The following is a 17,282-nucleotide window of genomic DNA, read 5'->3' as shown; positions in this document are numbered from 1 at the left end:
GGGTCGCCGGGGGCCGGTCCTGGTCGCCGGGTTCCGAGGCCCTGCTGCGGCCGCTGGGCGCGGCAGACGCCCCTGCGTTCCCTCGCCCTGGTGACCGCGCTCTCTTCTTCCCGCAGCCGCGCTCGGGCCCGCCGCGCGGAGACTCGGTTCGCAGAGCCCGTCGCCTCGAGCAGGGTAATAGCCAGATGGGGTCTGCGCCTCGCCTCCCCCTCGAGCCAGGACTCCCCTCGCCCGAGTGTTGGAGAGCGCTTTAGCTCTGACCTTTTGACAGTTTTTCTCAGGCCTTAGATTAGTTCTCAGCTCCGCAGAACACCTGGTATGGAGAATACCAGACCCGGCCACTGAAGGAGACCCCGTCCCAAAGTAAAAAGAGAAGGGGCTAGGGATGGAGTTCAGTGGGCGAGCCCCCAGCTCCCCTCCCCAGGCTGCGGGTGTGGGGAGGAGGGAGAAATACACACACATGTGCCTACCTCCCGCCAGAATGCTCAGCAGCAGCAGGAGCAGAAGTTGAAAAACTCAATCTGAACCTAGGAAGAAATCCAATGTGGCGTTTTACTAGAAGTGTCCTGTTATTCCCATATCGCACATGAAAGGCTCTGGCTGTCTTTGCCAGGCCCCATTTATCTGTGTGTTTTTTTTTTTTTTTTTTTTTTTATGAATATCACACAGGACAGAGACTTAAGAGACTGCTCCTCAAAGTCACTGCCCACCCGCAGATCATGGTGTGTTGTTCCTAGGGCCTCTGAAACCAAGCATGGTGGGAAAATGCCCATTAATTTCAGATTTGTGTCAAGTTCCCCTGTGCCCCATCCTGGGCCTAGACATTGGCATGTTTTCCCGGGGAACAGAATGCTTAGGACTCCCGTGTTACTAATGATAGATCAGCCACTGCGCATTGAAATACATCATAGCTCTCGGGGTGTGTAGGAGACTCTTCTCAGTATTTGACCAGAGAGGTGGGAGTGGTCCTAAAGGGGCGGTGTTACTGTTGCTCAAGCCCCTCTCCCTCTCCATAGCAGGTTTGCACACACACACCCACAGCCCTATGACTCCCACTGGCCAGTACGGGCCGTCTCTTTGCTGTGGTGCACATCAATACAGATATCCAGTGCCTGTGAGAGGATAGCTCATCTTGACCACAAGCGCAGCATCTCGGGGATTTTGAGCTGCCTTTCATGTGCATATGGTACACATTTATGAAATGTTTTCACAGGTATGTTCCTAAAACGTCTCTGAGTTCACCACCGTGGCCAGAAGTTGTTCTGCCAGACCCAGTTGAGGAGACCAGACACCACATAGGTAAAGACTTGCAGGGAGGGGGCTGGGGTTGCGGCTCAGCAGTAGAGCACTTGCCTAGCACACACGAAGTGCTTCAATCGATTCTCAGCACCACATAAAAATACATAAAATAAAGGTATTGTGTCCAACTACAGCTAAGAAAAAATAATATATTAAAAAAAAATCCTTGCAGGGAGTCAAAACAAGGGGAGGCACCCAACACTGCTCTGGCCAGCAATCAAGGTGGCCACTGCCTCAAAGCAGGGTTTCACATCCCAGGTTCTCAAGGGCATAGCATGGTGTGAATCCTCATGTCCATTTTTGCCAGTAAACACCAAAATTCTAAATGCTCGTTCATAACCACACACAGTGGTGCACGCCTGTAATCCCATGACTCAGGAGGCTGAGGTAGGAAGGTTGGCAATTCAAGGCCAGCCTTGGCAACTTAGCCAGACCCTGTCTCAAAACAAAAAGGCTTGGGATGTGGCTCAGTGGTAGAGCACCCCTGGGTTCAATCCCTGGTACAAAACAACAACATCAAAACCACCAAATGTTCAAAATGTTAATTCATTCAGCAAATAGCTCTGGAGCAGCTGTCATGAGGCAGGTCCCAGTACCTGCCCTGGGTCCCACCCTGTCTCCGTGGTGGGTGGAGCAGCTTCTCCCTTGTCTGAAGAGCAATGTTGATGAGCAGAAGTGCTGCCCTGGGTGCTGGAGAAACGTTCAGGGTGTGGGGAATTGCAGCGACCCAGAGCCCACGTCAGGAGGAGGAGCACCATGGCTGCCACTGTGGCCAGGAAGGAGCCAGATCCTCAGTTTTCCAGAAAGCTGGAAACTTATGTTGTTGAATAGACTCTTCTGGTATTTTAAAGTATGTTTAAGGTATTATACAAGATAGCCACGCATGGTGGTGCATGCCTGTAATCCCAGCAACTTGGGAGGCTGAGGCAGGAGGATGGCCATTTGGAGGCCAGACTCAGCAGCTTAGCATGACCAGATCTCAAAGATGGGCTGGGGGTGTAGCTCAGTGGTAGAGTGCTTATCTAGCATGGGCAAGGCGCTGGGTTCCATTACCAGGTCCACAAAGGAAAAAAGATGGTGTACAAGGTGAAAGTAGTCATTCCCCAGTGTCTGTGGGGGATGGGCCCCAGGCTGCCTGCGGGTTCAGAATCCTCAGATGCCCAAGCCCTGAAGTCTGAAATGGCTAAAGGTTCACACGTCACCTACACATGTCCTCCCGAATATGTAAGTCATCTCTAGGCAGCTTATAATATCCGGTGTAACATAAATGCCATGTTAATTCTTCTGTTGCTTAGGGAATAATGGCAAGAGAAAAGGTCCATTATCTGTTCAATACAGATGCAGCTTTTTTCCCTGAATTTTTTCAATCTGAGGTTGATTGAAACAGGGATGCGAAGGGCTGACTGCACACCAAGACTTCTGTCCTCGCTGCCAGGTGCAGCTTCTGGCTTTGACCCTGTGTCCAGGGCAGGAACTGCCTTGTCCATCCTGTGTGTCCAGCTGCAGGCCAAGCTGGGTGTCTGCTCAGTGAGCCCTCATTCAGAGCAGACCTCAGGGTCTAGCGCACTGTGGCCTGAGTTCGAGTCAGGGCTGTGAAGATGGCAGAGGAGCCAAGTCTGGGAGGCGTGGCTGGAGTCTGCCTGTCCCCAGAATGTGATTTTGGGTGCTCCTTGTTGGGAAAGGCTATCCTTCCTTTCTTGGTTTGGCCGCCCCCTGCCACTGCTCCTTAATGAACAGCAGTGGAAAGATGAGGGTTCCTCCCACCCAGAGCCGTGGACAGGCAGGGGTGCTCATGCTCAGGCCAGAGAACCGCAAGAGGCAGTTTGGCTGCTGTGGAGCCTGAGGGCACCACCATCTGTCGACCCCACACCCAAGTGGCCGGTGCCTCTGGGAGCAGCAGCTGGGCCTCCTCCTTGGCACCTGTGCTTACAGGGTGGACAAGACAGGGTTAGGCCGCCTGCGGTGAGCTGCCCTCACCAGGTGCCAGTGGTCAGCAGGTGCTCCGCATCACCCTGCGGTGGGCGGTGAGGGTGGGCCACCTGTGCCTTTCCAGTTGGGGTGACTGCCGTGCTCTTCCCCAGACGTCGTGAGGAAGGTGAACGAGCTGATCGCCACCGGCCAGTACGGCCGTCTCTTTGCTGTGGTGCACTTTGCCAGCCACCAGTGGAAGGTGACCTCTGAAGACCTGATTTTAATCCATAATGAACTAGATGTCAAGTGTGGGGAGAGGATTCGATTGGAGAAGGTGAGGCTCTCGATTTCTCTGTCTATTCAGGGACTTGCCACCAAACATGCAGTCCCACCCGCTGGGCCAGTCTGAGCAGGAGGCCAGCTAGACCCTGGCACAGGGTGCCCGGGCGGGGCTCAGGGAGGGAGGGCAGCCGCTGGCGGTCTCACTCACAATCTCACAGATGCTCGCTGTCTGGGGTTGAGCAGCCCGTGCGGGGGCATGAGCTCGCCAGGCTCTGGTCGTGGGCAGGAGTGGCAGCTCCGGGTAGAGTGCTGCCCTGGCGTCAGCTCTGGCTGCCAGGGTGGTCCCCAGCCTTTGCCTGGCTGTGGTGCACCTTGCACTCGGACGACTGGTCCACCCAGGTGGCTGAGCACATCTCGCCTTTGGTTCTAATTTTGCCTGCTGTGTTTGGGGGGCATTTGTTTGATTTTTGCCTTCTCCGTTTATAAAACTATAAAGGCTGCAATAGACATTTTTCTAGGATTTCGTCTGGGTTTTCTGCGCTATGGGGATTAAACTCAGGGCCTCACATGCTAGGCAAGTGCTCCACCACTGAGCTGCATCTCCAGCCCTTTGTATTTTTAATTTTGAGACAGGTTCTCACCTAGTTGCCCGGGCTGCCCTTGAGTGTGGGATTTTCCTGCCTCAGCCTCCCAAGCGGCCGAGATCACAGGCGTGTGCCACTGCATTCACCTCTAGGTGACTTACAGTACCTAATACGATATAAATGTGTGCAAGTAGCCATTCTACTGTGTTGATTAAAGAATAATGACAAGGAAAAACTCAAGAGCTCAATGTAGACAAGGTCATCTTTCCAAGTTTTTCAGTCCACAGTGACCGACCTGCCTCTGCTGAGGTAGCACCCAGTTCCTTTACCTTGAAACGTTTCCTATAACCAAAAAACAGTGGAAACCCCACCTAGTGGAGGCTGTTTGTGTGAGTTAGGAAGTCCAGTAGCAAAGAGCACTTCATGCTGAAATTAGTTCAAAGGCTACTTTTGTGATTTGTCATTGTCTGACCTGCGTCATTCGTTTGTGCTCTCGTGGAACTTTGTCTTCATGCGTTTGCCCCGGCACGCCTGGACCTCTTTCTGATCAGCGAGGTCTTCCAGCATCTAATGCAGACTCCGCTGCTCCTGGAATGCAGAGCACTCTCCCCACAGCCACACCTTGGCTTGGCTGTGCCCACGTGGAACGGGGCCTGTGTGCAGCTCTGCAGTGGTTGAAAGAGCACCGCTGGCCTGAGTCTTGGCGCTGTTGGCAGCACTGAGAACCGCCTCCACAGACCCGTGGCACGATGGGGTGCAGCTCAGTGGTGGCCCCTGGACTAGAACACGTGAGACCAGAGTCATTGTAGGTGAAGTTTAGACAAGAGCTTAGCAGTTGTCTGCGGCGTAACTGTTGCATCAGATGACCAGACTCTCTGCATGCGGCTTCCAAGGGCCCAGGCATTTCACTGGACAGCCCCGCCTGGCCGGCCAGCCCCCACTGTTTACGTTAAGGCGACATTAGCAGGCAGATCCAACCCGGGACTGCTCCCTCAGTTCCAGGTAACTAGTGCTCCGTGTTCTGCGGGCCCTGGTGCCCACTCCTGTTTGGGTGACTGTGTGCCACTTGCTATGATGACTGTTCCTCCTTAACTTTTTCAGGTCCTGCTGGTTGGGGCGGACAACTTCACCCTTGTTGGCAAGCCTCTCCTTGGGTAATGCAACACTGAGCGCTGGGCGGGGGGGCTGGGGTGCAGGCAGGACGGGTGGGCTGGGCCAGGTGGGGGGTGTGCACGCTCACCGTCACAGCTGAACACAGCAAGTTTCTGTCACAGTCTGGCTGTCCCGTGACTCATGAGGAGTTGTCCAGCCCAGACTGCTAGCCCATTACCAGTTCGTCATAGCACAAAGGCGTGCAGATTTATTTGAAGCCAGGTGTGGTGGCACACGCCTGTCACACTAGCTACTCAGGAGGCAGAGGGAGGAGGAGCAGCAGTTCAGGGCCAGCCTCGCAACTCACTGAGACCCTGTCACAGAAGACAAAATAGAGGACTGCGGACGTGGCTCAGTGGTAGAGCACTTGCCCAGCACACACGAGGTCCGAGGTTTGATCCCAGCACCACAAAATATAGTAATAATAATAAAAGTAAAAGTAAAATTTAAAAAATCAAACCAACACCCTCCACAGAAAGTTCTTTTTGTGCTTTGTTATGGTTTTCTGAATGTTTACAGTGAGGGCATATTGCCTTTATAATCAGAAAGGAAGGTAACTCTTTAGGAACTTTGTTAAAGTGTTAATAAAATTTTAGGAATTTTACTAAAGTGTTAGTAAAATATCAAAAATAATCAAGAAGGCACACGAGGGCTGATAGGGCACTTGCTTGGCACGTGGGAGGCACTGGGTTCCATCCTCAGTACCACACAATGATAATGTTTTGTGTCCTCTATACCTAAAACAATAAACATGAAAAATGATTTTTAAAAGGCACCTGGTTGTTTACTTTCCTCCTAGAAAAGACCTCGTTCGAGTGGAAGCCACGGTCATTGAAAAGACAGAATCATGGCCTAAAGTCAACATGAAATTCAAGAAAAGGAAAAACTACAGGAGGAAGAGGAGTGAGTGGGGGGCGTGGCCTGCACTCCACTGCCGTGGCTGTCCCCGGGCGCCCCTGCTCCCTCCTGCAGCTGGGAGAGGCCCTGCCCGCCCGGGCCAGGGTGCTTGCTGGGCCTCAGCTTGGCCAGTCACAGCAGCAACTGACCTGAGGGACATCAGTGGCATCTGGGGTCACGTGGAACCCTGGAAACAGGTCACATCCACTGTGGAGAAAGCTGGAGCTGGTCCCTTGGTGGGGTGTCATCCCGCCTGCAGGGAGTGCGCGAGCAGGGTCTCGTGCTGTGGCAGGACAGAGCCACCCCAGGAGCCTCATCGGGGGCAGACCTTGGCACTGTCTGCACATAGCACACACAGCACAAGACGGCCTGGGGGAGCTCAGTGAACCCAGCGTCCACGCTGTGGCCACCCCTGCAGGAGGCCAGGGGAACCGGCAGTAAAGGAGTGGGCAGGAGGGGCTGGTGCCAAAGGCCAGCTGTCGGGCTAGTTGTCAGCTTGTGTCTTACTGAGTGGGCGCTGCTGGGCCTGTCCCCAGCCTTGCCTATGGGCTGTGCTGTGCCCCAGCCCAGCCATAGCCAAGCGCAGCGCCCTCTAGAGGCCATCAGAGAGGGGCTGAGAAGAGCCCGAGGTGGTCCGGGGTGGGTCAAGGGGCTGGGTCACGGCTAAGTAGCATGGGGGCTCCCCTGGAGGAGGAAGCACTTCTGGGGCTGGAGGTGGGAGAGGCCCAGGCAGTGGTCACCAAAGGGCGCTTAGAGAAGGACGAGGCCAGGGACCTGGATGCCCACGGTGGGGAGCTATGGGGGTGGCCTTGGCACAGGTTGGGGGGGTTGGAGCAGAGCAGCTGGGGACATCAGCAGGTGTCCTGCAGGTGACCAGACAACAGCAGTAACAGGAGCATAGCTGCAGGGGAGGGGAGGCTGCTGGTGGCAAGACAAGGGCAGGTGGGGCCTGGGGGTGACTTCACAGGGTGCCAGCCTTGCCCAGGGCTGCCACATGTTTCCCCCTGAGCGTGCACAGGACAGGTCACTGAGAGCACAGAGATGACCAGGGCGTGGTTAGTAAGAAGTCCCCAGGACGATGGTCAGCCAGGCTGGAGGGGAAGGGCTGCTGTCGGGCGGCTTTCACAGGCTGCAGAGGGGGGTGTGGCCAGGGGACAGGACAGGCACCAGGCTCCTGCATGCGGGTGAGAATGGGCCCCTGGCAGCAGAGCTGGTGTCCCTGTCCGGCTCTGAGGGGCAGTGGGCCATGGAGCGGACAGGACGACCTCCCCTGCATCCCAGGGGGCACCTGACAGGCCTGGCCTTGCTGTCCCGCTGTCTGCCACCTGCCTTGTTCCGATTACAGGCGCCCGGGATTGCCCTGAGCAGCAGACAGGAGTGTCCACAGGACACCCCATCCTCACAAGATGGCCACCTGAAGGATGGCACCACAGGGCCTGGGACAGCCAGGGCTCTGACTCTAAATGGTGTCACTCACAGTTCTGTTGGGACAGCTGCTGGTGCTGCTCTATTACCAGTCGCAGGATGTGATCACATGTGCTTGTGGGACAGTCTCTCCTGTCCCTCTGACACTCCCAGGTGGCCACAGAATTAGTATTTCACTCCTCATGGTCCAGAGCCGCAGTGGACGTGGGGCAGAGGGGCCACTCTGTCCTAAGGCCTCAGCCTTCCAGCTCTGCTCCTGCTGATGCAGCCACGGAGCAGTCAGCCATGATGGCCCAGATAACCTGACCAGGCGTGGCGGGGCAGCAGCCAAGACTGCCTAGGGAGTGCAAGCCAGGACAGGGCCTGTGCACAGGGCAGTAGCACCGGGCAGGCAAAGCTCATTCCTGGTGGCCAGCCTGGTTGGGCTTGTGACAGTGTCTTCTCTCTCTTCCAGTCATTGTGGCCCCACAGACCGTCCTCCGGATCAACACCATTGAGATCGCTCCGTGTTTGCTGTGATTGCCAAGCCAGCGTTGAGCCAAGTACCAAATAAGCTCCTGGTGACTGGGGTGCACACCTGTCATCCCCGCCACTCAGGAGGCTGAGACAGGAGGATCCAAGTTCAAGGCCAGCCTGGGCAACTTATCAAGACTGTGTCTCAAAATAAAAAGGACTGGTAATGCAGTTCAGTGGGAGAGCACTGTGGAACCCAGTACTGCAAAAAATAAAAATAAAAAATACACTTGTTTCCAAGGAGACCAAACTTCTGCTTTGATGTGCAGGGCTGTGCATGCCGGGAAGGTGAGGTCTTGGCCTTCTCCACTAGTGGCCACCTCCCTGAGCCAAGGAAGGCCCCTGGGGCTAGTGCCTGGGAAAATAGTAGTCTCTGCAGCCCTGCCCCCACCACGGTGGGCCTGGGGAACACGCTGAGATGAGCCGAGGGCAGGGGGGGCACCTGGGTTCCCAGGGGTGGGGTGACAGGAGCAAGCCCTCCTCTGAGTCACCCAACACCTATCCTGGTGATTGGCTGCTGAACTCCTCCTTCCTCGGCTTTTTTTTCCTCCCGTGATCCAGCAGGAGGCGCCACCACACAGCGTGGGACACTGCAGTGCGTGTAGTGGCAGCCAGGAGGGCCAGGCAGGCCAAGGCCCCAGGATGGAGAGGGACAGCTCAGAGAAGGGCACAGCACCTTCTGGGGACTGGACACAACAGGAATGAGGACAGAGCAGTGGGCACAGGGGATCCTAGACTTGACCCTGACAGCTGCAAACTACCTGGAAAGTCTTCCAGGGCTGTCAGGTCCATTGCTGCAAGGGTCAGGCCACTGGGAGGACCTGTTGGGAAGCTAATCCAGGCAAGAAGGGATGAGGTGGTGACCCAGAGTGACCGAGGGAAACAGCAAGAGGGAGGGGTTCTGGGTGTGGGGAGGGCCACCCTCGAGGAGAGAAGCCTGGCCACTAGAAGTGGCACAGAAGAACCTGGGCTCGAGCTGGCAAGTACTTCCCTCCATGTTCCCCAAGCGCCCTTGAGGAGCCACCCTGAGCTCTGGACGTGAGCAAAGAGGGCAGCCTTCCCACCAGGGCCTCTCTGGTCAGGTGCCCGCGTGCCCTGCTGGTCACTGGCCCTGATCACCCTGAGACAGGAGGATCCAAGTTCAAGGCCAGCCTGGGCAACTTATCAGGACTGTGTCTCAAAAAGGACTGGGAGTGCAGTTCAGTGGGAGAGCACTGTGGAACCCAGTACTGCAAAAAATAAAAATAAAAAATACACTTGTTTCCGAGGAGACCTGTGTGTGCAGCAGAGGGCAGTACCCCGGGGCATGGCTCGTCCCTGCAGCCTGAATGTGGATGCTGGGGAGCCAATGGGCTCCCCATTGACCATGGTGACTCTGGGGCAGCTGCAGGCAGCGCAGCCCGGTATAGAATGGACCCCTGTAACCCAGCCACCTCTAGAAGTCGTAAGTTTCCAAGGCTGTGGTGGCACGTGCTGTCCTTGCTCCTCTAGACGGCCACCTTCCCTCGCTTGGCCACGCACCGGGCTACTGCCACCAAAACCCCCAGCAGTGGCAGAGGGGCCAAGGGGGAGCAGGGAAGGGAACTGTGGGGTGCAGAGCAGCCGGGTAGCCAAGCGCCAGAGGGCCACTCCCTCGGAACCAGCCATGGCCCCACCTGCCGATGGGGAGTGACCTAGAACCTTCCTCGGAGTGTGCTGTGTGGCTGGATGAGCTAACACGGCCCTGGGCTTGGCAATGCGGCCAGTATGGCACTACTGAATGGTGCTGAAGGCCGCCCGCCCTCCGCCCTGCGACTTCCCACCCCTCAGTTTTCCATCTCCCATCCTCGCCCCCCAGCCCTAGCACCCACCTGCCATTTTTGTTCAAATGAGCCACCACTGGCTGCAGGGGTCAGCTGTGGCCACCCTCCCATGATCCCCTTAGGCCTCGTGGGGCAGGAGTGTGGCTGCCTGCCCGTGTCACCTGTGCACATTTATGGCCCTGGTACATTTGTTCCTGTGATCTTGGGCAAGCCACACAAAGACCCTAAGCTTCTGTTTTCTCCTTTGTGACAAAGAATCCCAGCATGACCCTAGTTATTACTAATCAGTCTATTAATTACACGGTGGGCTTAATGCGATGAGAAAGGTGTCCAGCAGCCATTGGTCGGGTCTGTAACAAGGTGGCTGCCTGGACAGATGGGCAGACGCTTTGGCCAGTGACAGTCGGCAGAGGCACAGCCAGCTCCGGTGGCAGAGCTGAGGTAGGTCTGCTGTTCCAGCAAGGTGCCATCTGGTCCCCTTCTCTCTTTCCTCCTGCCGTCAGCTGCCAGACAGGGGCCCTCTGTCGGGGCGCTGGACAACTGGTCATAAAGTTCAAGACTAGCAGTGCCCTTATCAGATGTCTCTGGAAATGGCCTCGGAAGAGCAAAGGTCACTTCATCAAGGGATCATTTTAAAGTAAAGTCGGGTTGTTCAGGGGCTGCCACACGTCCCACAGGAGACAGTGGGAGAGAGAAGAGGCGGTTCCAGAACACGGCAGGTGCTGCCCAGGGTCTGGGAGCCGAGCTGGGCTCGTCTCCTGGGGCTCCGGTACTGTTGACTGAGCATGTCCTTTGGGCTCTGGGCCAGGACAGCAAACACACACTGTTCCTCCAAACTCCCTGCCCAGAAGCCCCATGAGAGGGGCCTGGTGACCTGCCACGTGGAGAGAACCCAGGGGGCGGCTCGGCCAGCTCACCTCTGGCCGTACTTCAGAGCCCTCCACCTGTCCTGTGCAAACCCCACTCCGCTGCCACAGCAAATAAGCCCTATTCCCAGGGGCTCAGGGAAACCTGGTGCAGGTTGGGCAACTGTGGCATGATGCGAAATGCGTTTGGTCTTCATCCAGGTTTCCTGGCACAGAGCTCCTACCCTTGGGAATTCCTGAGTGACTGGGGTGTCTTTGTTATTCATAACGAGCCCCTGATCATACCTGAGTTTGTGCTACTGAGGTGACTTGGAGGGGGCAGCCAGCCTCAGGATGGGGCCCCTCGCAGAAAATCAAGTGATTCGAGGGTGTTCGCAGCACCCCCTCAACCCCTGGGAAGGATGGGGCTGGAGCTGAAGCTCTGTTAAATTCTATAAACTCTCCAACAGCAAGCTTGGAAGAGCTCCCAGGGGCAAGACCACGGAAGTCCTGGCCCCTTCACAACGACTGCTGTGTCCCTCTTCCTTGGATACTTGTGAACTGTGTGCCTTGTAACAAACCAGTTGACAGAAGTGAAGTCCTTCCCTGAGTTCTGTGAGCCGCTCCAGCAGATCACCTAACGTTAGGAGGGGCGGGGGGGCCCCCTATTTCCAGCCAGCCAGGGGGAAGCACTGAGGACAGGGCTGGGGGCTGGCATGTGCAGGGGACAGGCTTGTGGGATGGCGCCCTCCACCTGTGAGTCTGCTGTAAGACCAAGTCCCTCGGACGTGGATCTAGCTGTAGGACACCCAGTGGGTTCTCAGGGGTTGCTTAGTGTGGACAGCCACACATCCGGTGTCAGGAGCGTTGTGTGAAGGAGCAGAGAGTGGCTTCTCAGACTTACTAGAAGAGCCCTGGCTACCAGAAATGTGGCCAGGGGAAAACAGGGTAAAGAGAGCAGGCGGAGAGAAAGACCTTTGATTCCTGGGCAGCCACATGGTCACCCGGCTGTAGCAGCTATTGGTGAGGTCACTTCTGAAGGTGAAAGTTGCTGTGGAATCTAGAGGTGACCCAACTCCCAGGGAGGTGGCTCACTGGGTACATAAGGAAATGCAAACTGGGCAGAAAGCAGTGAAATATCCAGCCCCGCGGTCATTCTTCCAGGGAAAAAGTGAAGCAAAGGTAAAGAGCGCCCAGTCGGGGCGAGGCCGGACCACACCTGGAGACCAGGAGTCTGCGCACTCGGCGTTGGCCTGGGAGCACCGCCACCCCCAAGGCAGATATCAGACAGGACCACAGCAAGTGCATCCGGGACCTCTAGTCGCCAAGGTCCCCTGCAGGAGGGCCAGGAAGAAGGTGACACGAGAGGGCAGGGCGTGAGGAGCCTCGCGCTTGGTCGAGGTGTGCACGGCTCTGGAGAGCCTCTGTGGACACTGTGGCTGAGGTGGCTCTGGGTGGGGAGCCCAGCACCACCAACATAAGTAAATGAATAAGATGGGTCCTGCAGGGAACTAACTGAGGGTCGCGTTGGGGGACACCGCTGTGAGCTGAAGAGCCTGTGTGGGTGGAGGCAGGAGCCACGCTCACCCTCGACCTTCACAGCAGCTGCACGGAATGCGGACTCGGAGGTGGCTCTAGGGCCCAGCCAGCCTGGGGCACTAGACAGACGCCACTGTGGGTCCATGGCCCCTGTCAGGCAGGACTGTCCCCTTCCTTGTCAATGCCAAGTGGCTTTCTATGCAGGCCACATGGGGCCTATGATGCCCCAGAGCCACGAGGAATAAGCCGTTCCCACTACGAAGGCCGCAGCTGGGGCCCTGGCACAGGCGCCCAGTGACTCCGCAGCTGCAAAATGGGGCTGTTTCAAATCCAGGAGCTGTGGAAAGTGCCTCTGCTTCCTCGAGGGCAAAAATCAAATGAGCAACAGGAATCAGGTTAGCCAGAGAGTGGGGAAAGGGCAAAGGGCATTGGGGGTGAGAGAGAGGGAGGGCGCCGAGCCGGCGAGGCCACACGTCCCAGACTCAAGTTCCAGGCAGCCTCCGCCACACAGCAGACCCGGCTCACAACGAGGAATCGCTCAAGGGGCCTGGGGTGACTCCCAGCACAGGGAGAAAAGAAAGATGTGGAGGAACACCGTGGACATTGATAAGATCAAGGCAGATCTGATTCAAGGGCACCTGGACAGTCGGATGGGATGGCACACGGGGTGGGGGAGGCGGAGCTACAGCTGCCGTCGCAGGATCCCCTGCGACAAAGTAACAAAGCAGCCCTCTTCTACCTCGGGGCTGCAAGTTGGGGAGAGCGCTGGAGACCCCAGGGGTGTTCCCCAGGGCTGGGCCCCGTGGCTTACCCCAGACCTGTGCCTCCCCCAGCTGCACGGGGGCTGGGAAGGGCGGTGAGGAGAGCCAGGGTGGAGGACGTGCCGCACACAGGCGCTCTTCACACCACTGCTGGGTCGGATCACAACCATTGCCCAGGCCCCAGATCTGATTCACTGGGCAGGTGGAAGCCCTCACGGGCCCTTCCCAGCACTGGACCCTTGAAAGCAGTCTACCCACCTGGGGAGGTTGTGTCCCCACTTCCGCTTCTCCCCGGAACCCTGAGCAGATTCACCTCACAGGCCTCCATTTCCTTATCTGCAAAGTGGGTATACAAACGGAACCCGCCCTGCCTGGCACCGGTGGGTGTGCAAGTCCAACTGGCCACCATCGTCATTGTCCTCCTGGTGGTGTGTTCCCAGAGCACACAGTTCTGCAGAGCTGATGGCTTCTTGCCTTCCAGGAAATGCCCTTCACAGATGAGCAGCGCACACCAGGGGGAAGCAACAGAGACCTGACTTCCTGCTCTTTAACAGCAGACTCCTGGATCCTCAAACTGTCCTCTAGGTGAAAAGTGGCATCTCACCAGTTTCGAGTTTCTGGCGGAACTAAAGAGAACATGTTCTCCCGGAGGCCAGCCCAAGGCGGGACCAGAAGCCCAGTGCACACATGCCGGACCCAGCTTGGCACTGCCTGAGGCCCTGGCCCGACTTCTGTAGTTTAGGATGCTGCGCCTCCAGGATTGTTCAAATCAGATTTAAAAAAAAAAATGCTTAATGCTCAAAGAGAAGCATCCAAAATGGAATTATTTCTGGACTCAGTAGCGCACACGTGCCACCCCAGCTGCTTGGGAGGCTGAGGCAGGAGGATTGCAAGTTCAAGGCCAACCTGGGCAAGTTAGTCCACTTAGTGAGACTCTGTCTCAAAACACAATCAAAAAGAGCAAAGTGGGATTATGCCAGGAGGTGGAACCCGAGGCTGAGGTGTGGAGCCACCCCCAACCTCCTAAAATCACCCACCACACGTACAGTGGCCCACATGATCTTTCGCCCCCTCCCCAATTATTATTATTATTTTTTTTTTGGTCCCGGGGATTGAACCCTGGGTGCTTAACCACTGAGCCACATCCCCATCCCTTTTTCTATTTTGAGACAGGGTCTCACTAGTTGCTAGGATCTCGCTAAGTTGCTGAGGCTGACTTTGAACTTGTGATCCACCTGCCTCCGTGTCTGGAGTCACTGGGATTACATGCGTGTGCCGCGGTGCCCGGCTCAAATGACTACATCTTTAATGTTACTATATTCCTTAGTCCATTTTGTGTTTCTCTAACTGAATAACATAGACCCGGTGATTTATAAGGAAAATAACCTTCTGGAGGCAGGGGAGTCCCGGACCAAGGGCTGCATCTGGTGAGGGCCTTCATGCCGGTTGACCCCGCGGAGCCTCAAGGTGATGCAGGCACCATGTGGCAAGACAGAGCAAGGTGATGGCTCAGCTCTCTCTTCCTCTTCTCATAAAGCCACCCTCATGACCTCTTCTGCATCCAGTTACCTAAGGCCCTGCCTCCAAGTTCCATTACCATGTGACTTTGAGAATTAAGTTTCAATTTGAGTTTTGGGGGCAAACCCCTAGATGAGGCTCTGCATCGGGGCTGTACGAGGCTCCCCTGGACCCCTCCACCACAGCGAGGCAGCTGAGCAGGCTCAGAGCCCCGGCTCCACTCCCCCCTCAACGCGTGGCACTGAGCAAGTGGTCCCACCCTCCAAGCTTCAGCTTCCTCCAGCGGTGACACCAGCACAGCCCCCATCACGTGCCCTGTGGTGTCTGCCATTAGCTTCATCACCCAGGAAGGCCACAGTGACCTGTCCCTGGGCACCCTTGATGCTTCTCCAAACCCTGGCCACCTTGTCGGCTGGCCACCGTGGTACGTCCCCTCCTTGCCTGCAGGAACGCCACCGTTTTCCATGTGTGATTCGTCAGAGTTATTCAGGAAGAGCAAGGCCAGCAGCACCAGGTGCCGGGGGACAAATTAATAAAGAGAGCGCTGAGAACAGCGGCCCAGACACAGGTGGAGAGGGCCCAGAGCCATCCCCTAGAAGGCCGGCCAGGCAGCGCCTTGCTGCCGACGGGATGTGGGTGGTGGCTCCTGGCATGGGACGAGCTGGGGGAGGAGTTCCCAGCAGAGGAAATCAAAGGCACAGCTTCTCAGTCTCTAGCTGCAGGAGGGAGCTCAGAGCATCCTAGGGACTGTGCTGGGAGAGGTGACTCAGGTGGCCAAAGAGATAACGGCCCCTCAGATTGCTCCAACCCAGTGAGCTGGATGGCATAGACTCCCTGTGGTCAGAGCGAACCTGGGCCACCTTGCAACTGTCCTTGACATGCTGGGCTGACTCCTCTCTCTTGGGTGGCATCTGAGTAACTCGGAGCCCATGTGACCCAAGGTGCAACCGGGGGCCAGGGACACCAGCAGAGCCAGCCAGGACCTCGGGGAGCGTCCTGAGGCTCCGGCTCCCGCCGAGGTCCAGGCCTCGGGACTGAAGTCTAAGAATCTAGTGGACATGCAGGACCCCGGGGCATAACCAAGCTGAAGAGCATGTGGCTCCTGGTCTTGTAACCCAGGGTGACAGGCAGGAGTCTCAGACTCTTGCTGAGCCTCTGGATGCTGCACGCAGCCACCCAGTGGAAAGCCACGGACGAGCCCCGACTGGGCCCTGGTGGGGACGCTCGCTTCTGCTCCTTCTGCCAGCCCAGCCCCGGCACCGCCCCACCCCAGGAGCTGCATCCAAGGCCTCTGGCTAGTCGAGTCTGGGGCTCAGGAGGGCACGGCACAGCCCCTCACCTGAGCACCCAGAGTGGACAGAACCCTGGTGCTCCAGGGCCACACAGTAAAGGAAGCCACCAACCAGACGTCTTGACAAAGGACAAGGGGCTCTGTGGCCCACACCTGCGATCCCAGAGCTGGGAGGCTGAGGCAGGAGGATCACAAGTTCAAGGCCAATCTGGGCAATTTAGTGAGATTCTGTCTCAAAATAAAAACAATAAAGACTGGGGATGTAACTCAGTGATAGGGTGTCCCTTGGCTCAATCCCAGCGCCCCACCCCAAGAAAAGGACAGTGCGGGGTGTTGCAGCCGCTTGGCTCCCCCTTGACTCCTGAGTTGAGGTGCTAACCCCAGCGCTTCAGGGTGCCACTCTGGTCATTGCAAACACAAGAAGTTCAAATGAGGTCGTGGTGGGGTGGGGTGGGGTGGCCAGCATAGCTGGAGGCCTTCTCAAAGCTGGGACCACAGCAGGGACAAGGCCATGCGAAGACAAGTTCTGTTCCACAAGCCCGGGATCTGCCGGAGGGGCCGGGACAGACCCTGCCACAGCCTCCAGAGGTGGCGGAGCCCTGGCCACGCCACTCTTGGGCTTTAAAGCAGCCAGTGGGTATTTAAAGCAGCCAGGTTGTGGTCCTTGGGGACAGCAACCTTGGAAACCAAGAGGGAGGTGAGAGGAGTGGGGTGGCCCCAAGGCCCAGTCTCGAGTCTGCCTTGAACTTGAGCCCCATCCACAAGGTGTGCCCAGCCCCACGCGTGGAGGCAAGCCGGGCTAGCTTGTGGGCTCCACCCGGGTGCAGTTTGTTTCCCTGGAGACCTGGTTCCCCTTTGTCCTGGTGGCCTGCCCTGACACAGGGCCGCCCGGGCAAGCCTGCACGTGAAGGGCAGGCCAAGGCAGGCCAAGGCAGCCCGAGGCTCTTCCGCCAAGCTACACGGCCCTGGCGCTTGGTCCTGACTTGGGCCCTGGTTCTCAGAAGAAACTTCCACCACAGGACGAACCTAAATCGTCTTGTCAGATGCCCTAAGGGCAGGTAAGAGCAACTGAAAAAGGAATGACTGGCTGGGTGAGATGCACACGCCTGTAACCCCAGTCATTTGGGAGGCAGAGGGAAGGAGGATCACAATTCAAGGCCGGCCTCGGCAACTTAGTGAGCCCTGTCTCAAAATAAAATAAAGGTGCTGGGGATATAGCTCAATGTTCGAGTGCCCCTGGTTCAATCCCCAGTACCAAAAACACAACTTGAGAGAGTGTGTGTGTGTGTGTGTGTGTGTGTGTGTCTCTGGGGTGGAACCCAGGGCCTTGTGCATGTGAGGCAAGCACTCTACCAACTGAGCTATATCCCCAGCCCTATGTGTTTTTTTAATAAATTACTGTAATTACTGTTACCACTTCCTGTCCCAATAGCTTTGGGGACTTCTGACCCCATCCCTGTGGA

General features: G+C 56.8%; 1 protein-coding gene and 1 long non-coding RNA gene across 2 annotated transcripts in view; both read left to right on the top strand.

The window, feature by feature from the left end:
* Positions 1–8,205, top strand: part of Mrpl21 (mitochondrial ribosomal protein L21) — a 9,134-nt gene extending 929 nt beyond the window's left edge. The window contains exons 2-7 of the mRNA XM_048807609.1: positions 117–174; positions 1,214–1,299; positions 3,381–3,544; positions 5,178–5,230; positions 6,028–6,131; positions 8,005–8,205. Of these exons, the coding sequence (XP_048663566.1) occupies positions 117–174; positions 1,214–1,299; positions 3,381–3,544; positions 5,178–5,230; positions 6,028–6,131; positions 8,005–8,069 (530 nt within the window). The 3' untranslated portion in view covers positions 8,070–8,205. The remainder of the gene's footprint in view (positions 1–116; positions 175–1,213; positions 1,300–3,380; positions 3,545–5,177; positions 5,231–6,027; positions 6,132–8,004) is intronic.
* Positions 8,206–11,715: 3,510 nt separating this feature from the next.
* LOC125618079 lies at positions 11,716–14,329 on the top strand. Its single transcript, XR_007349309.1, has 2 exons — positions 11,716–12,644; positions 13,492–14,329. It is a non-coding gene; the product is annotated as an uncharacterized LOC125618079 (long non-coding RNA).
* Positions 14,330–17,282: the final 2,953 nt, after the last annotated feature.

This window comes from Marmota marmota, unplaced genomic scaffold (assembly GCF_001458135.2).
Source record: "Marmota marmota marmota unplaced genomic scaffold, marMar, whole genome shotgun sequence".
Taxonomy (NCBI): Eukaryota; Metazoa; Chordata; class Mammalia; order Rodentia; family Sciuridae; genus Marmota; species Marmota marmota.
Note: the sequence above shows the minus strand (reverse complement) of the source record. Positions and strands in the feature narration are given on the sequence as shown.